This window comes from Penaeus japonicus, unplaced genomic scaffold, assembly GCF_977035675.1.
Source record: "Penaeus japonicus unplaced genomic scaffold, GWHDUDI00000001_assembly GWHDUDI00000014, whole genome shotgun sequence".
NCBI lineage: Eukaryota > Metazoa > Arthropoda > Malacostraca > Decapoda > Penaeidae > Penaeus > Penaeus japonicus.
Genome location: NW_028234416.1, coordinates 23,173,043 through 23,180,542, shown reverse-complemented (window position 1 = coordinate 23,180,542; position 7,500 = coordinate 23,173,043). Strand labels below are relative to the sequence as shown.

General features: G+C 43.2%; 1 protein-coding gene across 3 annotated transcripts in view; it reads left to right on the top strand.

Annotated features, from left to right (window-relative positions):
- The window catches only part of LOC147470545 (patj homolog), a 280,928-nt gene that overhangs the window by 266,510 nt on the left and 6,918 nt on the right, over positions 1 to 7,500 (top strand). For all 3 annotated transcript variants that reach the window (XR_015191624.1, XM_086544075.1, XM_086544076.1), the window contains exon 3: positions 3,052 to 3,203. Coding sequence is in view for 2 of the 3 variants with exons in the window: in XM_086544075.1 (XP_086400201.1) it covers positions 3,052 to 3,203 (152 nt within the window). In the remaining variant the exon portion in view is untranslated. The remainder of the gene's footprint in view (positions 1 to 3,051; positions 3,204 to 7,500) is intronic.

The following is a 7,500-nucleotide window of genomic DNA, read 5'->3' as shown; positions in this document are numbered from 1 at the left end:
CTTTCCTTTCACCCTCTTCCCCTTCCGCTTACCCCTACTCCTTCCTCTTACCCCAACCCCTTCCTTTTACCCTTACCGCTTCCTCTTACCCTTACCTCTTACCCTTTCCTCACAACCTCCTTCCCTTTGCTTTCACCCCTTCCCCCTTCCTCTCCCCATTTCCCCTTCTTTTTATCCCCCCTTCCTTTCACCCCCCCCTCTCCTACCTTATTCCTCCTTCCCTTCTGAGGGTGACAGGTGAAGAATGGCCGTCGCGACGGGCAGGAACTCCCGTGGAATATTGACCTTCGTGTTGTCGTTATAACCTGTGCGATGATGAGTGGGGAATGTGGGTGCGTTGATATGCGGAAGGGGGATAAGGATAAGGGGTAGGGGTTGAGGTAGGGGGTAAGAGTAGGGGGGTAGGGATAAGGATTGTTTGGGTAAATAAGTAGATGGGGTAGGAGTTGGAGTTGGGGGTAGGGGTAGGAGTCGGAGTTGGAGTGGGTGGGTTGGGATATGAGTAGGGGTAGGGGGGGGTGGGATAGATGGGTAGAGGGTGGGTTAGATGGGTTGGGGTTGGGGTAAATGGTTTGGGGGCTGATGTTGGTCGATGGAGGGGTAGGGGTGAAAGTAGGAGTTGTTGGTTAGAAGGTACAGGTAGTAGGGTAAGTGTAGAGGTAGGGGTAGGTAGGGTAGATGCATTGGGAATGGGTGTTAGAGTGGAATAGGGGTAGATGGGTTGGGGTTGATGGGGTGGATAGGTTGGGGGTTGGAGTAGGAGTTGGTGGGTGGGCTTAGGTCAAATGGGGTGGTCTTTTTGCTTTTGAGATACGTAGTAGAGGAGAAGCTGTTTCTCTTCTTATAGCGCGAGCCTTGTACATCTAAAATAAAATGAATAAAGACCTTCGTATCTCCAAAAGGACACATGAGGTATGGTCTTAACCAGCCCAACAGAGATCTTGGCCGGGTTAACCTCCGAGCATGAGAGGTCTTGTTGATTTCCAAGTAATTTTCTTGTGATTTTCCTTCGCTAATTCCCAAGAAAATTATTTTTTCGGAATTATTTTCACGGGAGTTGAACCTTCTTCATTTTTGCTTTCATGAATGTAGCATTTTTTGGGGAAGTATATACACTGAAGGTTATACTCAGTAATGTGTCATACTTTTTCATTTTTTCATCAGTGTGGAAAATTCGTGTGCGAACGATCAAATTAGAGAGCTTATTTTCGTGAAAACTGTTGGCATTTCTTGAGCCAGGAACGCGAGGCTAATCTGAAGGTGTGTGTGTGTGAACTTAATCATGTGCGGATCATGTGTGGAACGTGTGTGTGGAGAATATGATTAAATAATTTTTTATAACTATAATTTTTTATAACACTCTCTCTCTCTCTCTCTCTCTCTCTCTCTCTCTCTCTCTCTCTCTCTCTCTCTCTCTCTCTCTCTCTCTCTCTCTCTCTCTCTCTCTCTCTCTCTCTCTCGCCCTTATTCGCTCTCTTTCTCTCTCTCCATCTATCCCTCTATCTCTCTCAGTGAGTGGTTGTGTGTGTCAGTGTCTGTGTCTGTTACGCACATGCATCCATGTACATGCTACGGTATACATAAGCCGAGCCTCCATCAGTATAAAAAGGGTATAAAGCAGAGCTAGTAAATACGTGTTTCTGATCTCTTCATTATTTCTAGTAGCGCATTTGCCGCTTATGGGTCGTTAGCAGAGGAGATGTAGGATTTTTTCTGTAACCTTGGGTGCTTAGATAGCTGCGAGATAGCGTGGCTCGTTTGCTATCTGTTAAGTATATTTAAAGGAAAAACGTCGGAATGGACGTGGGCACTAGTATGATTTTACTCGGTCTCCTTTCGTTATTTTTATGTACCGTTTTAGTATGTAATGAAATCTTTGGTCCTCCCTAACTCTCGTCCCGTTCCTGCCATCTTGGTCTGTTATTCTCCCTCTTCCTACTCCCTCATCCTCCATCTCCCCTCCCCCTATCCTCCCTCTTATCTCTCACCGATCCTCCCTCTTCCCTCTCCCCGATCCTTCCTCATCATCCTCCCTAGTCTCCCTCTTCCCCCCCCCCTTCTCCCCATTCTCCCTCTTCTCTCCCCCCTCTTCCCTTCCCCCTCTTCCCTTCCCCTCTCCCCATCCTCCCTCTCCCTCTCCCTCTCCCTCTCCCCATCCTCCCCTAGCCTTCCCTCTCTTGTTCATTTACTTTAGATAAAAAAATAAAAACATTTTTTACGAGAATGGACCCCCACACTCACACAAACACAAGCTTACATAAACACACACCTTCAGAGACCAACTCCGTCCCCTTGTTTGCCCTTACGCTCTTATTTTTTAGAAGCAGTTGCATACTTTGCACACCTCCCTCCCTTTTTGTTTTTGTTTTCTTAGAACGAGTTGCATACTTTGCACACCTCCCTCCCTTTTTGTTTTTGTTTTCTTAGAACGAGTTGCATACTTTGCACACCTCCCTCCCTTTTTGTTTTTGTTTTCTTAGAACGAGTTGCATACTTTGTTCACCTCCTTTTTTTTTAGAACGAGTTGCATATTTTACTCACCTCCCTTTTTTTTAGAACGAGTTGTATACTTTGCTCACCTCCCTTTTTCAGAACGAGTTGCATACTTTGCTCACCTCCCTTTTTTAGAACGAGTTGCATACTTTGCTCACCTCCTTTTTTTTAGAACGAGTTGCATACTTTGCTCACCTCCGTTTTTTAGATCGAGTTGCATACTTTGCTCACCTCCGTTTTTTAGAACGAGTTGCATACTTTGCTCACCTCCGTTTTTTAGATCGAGTTGCATACTTTGCTCACCTCCGTTTTTTAGAACGAGTTACATACTTTGCTCACCTCCCTTTTTTTTTAGAACGAGTTGCATACTTTGCTCATCTTCCCATTATTTTTGTTATTATAGAAAGAGTCGCATACTTTGTTCATATCCCTCCCTATATATATATTTTAAGGAAGAGTCGTATACTTTCCTCACCTCTCTCCCTCCCTTTATATATATATATATATTTTTTTGAAGTTGCATACTTTGCTCACCTCCCTCCCTTTGTATTTCCGCAGACACCTCGGCCGCCTTGTCCCTTCTGGAGCGCATCCAGCGGGCCATGAAGGAGAATGACGACGCCAAGCTGTCCGATCAGTGCAATAACGACCTCAACACCCTCATCTCCGTCCTCGAGAGCCCCGTCTTCAGGGGCATCGTCAATATCCAGGTCAGTTGTGTGTGATTTTCTCTGCGTCTCTCACTCTCTCCCTCTCCCTCTCCCTCTTTCTCTTTATTTCTCTCTTATTCTTTCTGTCTGTCTATTTTTCTTTCTTTTTCTCTTCTCTCTCTCTCCCTCTCTCTCTCTCTCTCTCTCTCTCTCTCTCTCTCTCTCTCTCTCTCTCTCTCTCTCTCTCTCTCTCTCTCTCTCTCTCTCTCTCTCTCTCTCTCTCTCTCTCTCTCTTCCACCATTATGTCTGTATGTTATAGATTAAGTAAGGTTCTTTATATCTGGTGTGGAGTATTATATATTTCTCATATTTTTACAAGTTGTGAATGCTGAACATTAGATGTCTGTAAAGTGCATATATGCAAAAAATAATTAGATATAAAGGTGATTATTGTTTGGGACAGCGATGTCCCGGGTGCAGTTTCCTATATTTTTTACATAACTTACCCAACGGCTGATTCCAAACTGGAACGCATCTCGGTACCGCCTCCAGCCACCTTCCGGCACCTGAGAAAAAGGCCCGTGTCGGGCATTGTCTTCTGGAGGCGCTGGCTTATCACGGCCACTCTAAGAGGAATTCCGCTGGCGGTAGTCGGAGCAAACGCGGTCGTGGGACCATTCTTCGGGGGGGTGGGGGGGGGCACAGACGACTTATTCAAGGTCCTCCTGACGGAAATATCAGAAGAAAAGAAATAAGACTTTGTCGTATGAGAATAGAAGACTATTCAACTTTAAGTCTCAACAAGAGAAACATGTTTTTGGCATGCGAGGGAGAAAAGTCGTGTTCTTTCGACATCAAAAGGCACTTTGGCCTGACCGAGAGTCGTTGCGGCCTTCACTACCTCACGCAACAAGATATATTAGGAGATGAAATTCTATAACTCGAGGAAGTAAAGGCGCTTTGACAGACGACGTGGAAAATATTTTGTTGGCTTCTTTAAAGGCCGCAAGAGGATCTCACGGTTTTACGGCGCCCTTGATGGTTTTCTGACGAAGTAGTGAGGGCTGATGCTTGCACTGAGGCACTGGTTGTGATGTTGGTGGTCCTGCTGGTGATGCTTAGGCAGAGGCTGCTTATCTTACAAAGCTTGGTGTTTTAGATCTAGTTAATGCAGCCAACTGTTGTTCTGGATATGTCGATGTTATTTTAAGTCAAGGTTCGTAACTTATTGTGTTATTGGACGATGGTGGTGGCATGGTGCTTATTCGAAAAAAGTTATGTGTGAGAGTGCACAGGCTGCATAACAGATACATTTGGTAGCGCTGTTTCCGGTTCTAATGGCGATTCAGTCGCTGGTGTTGATACTGGTTTTAAGATATTCATCTGCATGGCAAGCTGAGAAGTGCATGTGGTCCCAGGCAAGTCATGTAACTGTCCTGGAGGAGGGCGCTCGTGTCTCCAGCAAATGAAGAAGAGTGCCTCCAAAAGACGGCGTAATACAATTGAATTAGTTTCCATAGAGTTCCCGCGTGTGTCAAACACAGTGAACAAGCGCGAGGGAACACTTAAGTGAACTCAATCGGCCTCCTGAGTGCGCGTTAACTTTTGCAGCGAGTTTGATTTGGTTAGCCCGAGAACAAAGCGCGATGGAGGATGCGGCTGCCGAGCAAAGGCAATGTCGCTAACGTAATGTCGCGCTGCCAAGTTAACTTCCGGGATAAGAGCGACGCAATTTTGTATCAAAAGCATCGGCTCCAATGACATTATCACCGAAGACTTATTGTTCTTTTCCTTTCTTTTTCTTCTTTCTTCCTCTCTCTTCTCTTCTGCGTAGCTACAGAATGAAGTTCAGGGGTTTGTAAGCGCCTTTCTGTTGTCCGTGTAGAAGGTGTGGTGCGTGTTATCTTTTTCTCGTTTAACCAATCAGCAGCTGAGACGTGTACCGTCCACCATGTTTTTTCACCTGTTTAGCCCTTTCCTTGATTTTTTTTTGGAAGTGTTTATTTATATTGCCATTATTATCGTCACAGGGTATTTTTTCTGTTATTATTATAATGATGATAATAACAACAGTGATAGTAATAAGACTATATATGTGTATATGTATACACATTTTTCATCAACAAAAGGGATGGAGTAAACCGGTATAAGGTAGGCCTACTAAGCCCAGGTAGAACCATCTATGCGTAAAAGTGATAATAATGAGGATACTCATAAAACAACCATACTGGACAGTGCATGTATGCATACACACCTGATGTCAAATGGTCAAATGAATGTCAAGGTCCTGAGAATGAATGCAAGGTGAATAAAACACACCGTCTGTTTAGTATAGATAATGGTAATAGATATCATATACCGCCCATAATTGTAATCGGGATACCAGTAACAGTTCTCGTGATATCCAATGATTATCCTTATAAGTAGAATGTATGTGGGCCACTTGGCAAAGTAATCACTGTATCTAGATCGTAATAAGCAATAAGATCGAATCTCGTTCCTGCTTACGAGAAATCATTTCCTTCGCGTCGTGGCCACAGTCTGTTCCAACTCATAGACTTGCCGATCAGTGTGTCTGTCCGTAATCCGTGAAATGAATTTATGATCTGTCAGATTCACGTTATCCACACAATACGACTCTGTTATTGACAAGTTTCGGAGACATATAACTGTGATCGACCGGAATATTGCTGCCAAATCTGGCTCTGTGATGGACTGATAAGGATGGATGTTTTATTTTTGTGCGTGTGATTGATATTGCAGGTAGCATGTTGCATCATGCTTGACTAATGTAAACAACAGTCGGGGGTTGATTTATTGTTTAGATTTGGCCAATTTAGGTGCTAATGGTATATTTAGGTAAATGCACATTTTATTTATTTTATGGGTCATTTATCAATTTGTGCATTTCTGTCTGCAAGTATATTTTATTTGTTCTTGCGTACCTTCCATTTTCCTGGGGACAGCGTTATATTTATGCCCGTGTGTATGTTTTATCCCGGCCCTTAATTTTTGGAAGTAAATTATGAGACGTGAGGAAATATTGTTCGGCTTCACCCGAATGCGCAAGTTTGGAAAATGTGCAATATGTCAAGTGAAATGTATTGTTTGAAACGTTGCTTATTACAAGATATCATATTATTCGGTCTTATAAGACGGTGTTAGAGTTTGTTTGTGTTTTATTTTTTTGTTTGCGTGTGAATTAACACGAAAATGCACGATTCCTATATACGATAAATGAAAATTGCACAGATATTGCTGAATTGTTAAGGGCGTTATTGTTTCCATATTGTTTTGTTTCATGTCTAAGAATTGCGTTGTTAGGGATAAGGACAAATGCTGTTTAAGAAGTCTTGTAGTAAAATCTGCATTATATAATAATGGTGCTCCGGTTAAGGAATGAGCAAAGTTGAAGAAAGTTTCTGTGACAGTCGTTTTAAAGCTGAAGACTCTTGGAGTTTAATTTGATTCATCTCTTATAATTAACACAGTCTCATTTTGTTAATAAGATGTATGGCGTTTCTCGAGCACTCAAGCAGCGTGGCTAGGCATCTGTCAAGGGATATCACCAACTCATTCAAACTCCAGTATGTTAAGTGGCAATATTTACGATGTTCCGACAATCGAAGGGATAATATTTATAAATAAATAAATATAATATATATATATATATATGTGTATATATATATATATATATATATATATATATATATATATATATATATATATATTAGATAAATCACTTAATAAAATGCATGTAAAGGCCTATTGTGTTTAGTCAGTTTGTCTTCACAAGTGGCTGCCGTTCTCGTCATTATAAGGCTAGGGAGGAAATTTATGGACACGATCCACTGAGCGTAAATTTTCCGGAGGAAATTAAGCAACGCACCATGTTACATAATAATTTCAAGCGTAGGATGTTGTAATTTCAGGATGTTGTGGGGTCGAGAATGTGCTGCGAGGATTTAAATAGTCTTGGAATCAGTGTGCTCAAGGATTAGGGTTAACGGTTGAGGATTAGTCGCTGGGGCATTGGGGGGGGGGGTTAATCGGTGGTACTGGTAATAGAGGATGGAAAATGGGATGTGTGTGTATTGCACGGGGATGGTCGTTCTCGCGGATCTGGTTCCTCGCGGTTATTGTCCTCTCGGCGTTTACTCGGAGGCTGGCGGGAAGTACAGGGCGAGGACAATAGCCCGAGTGCGAGGGAGGGTCGTCAACTTTATCTTCAAGAGGCTTGGATCTTGTTCGGGCGTGAGCGGTGACCTCATTCCCCCTTCTTTGGCTTGGCCCTGAAACCTATCCTCCTTACCTCCTGTGCCCTCCCGCCGCGCTCCTTGCATCCTTCTCCCTTCT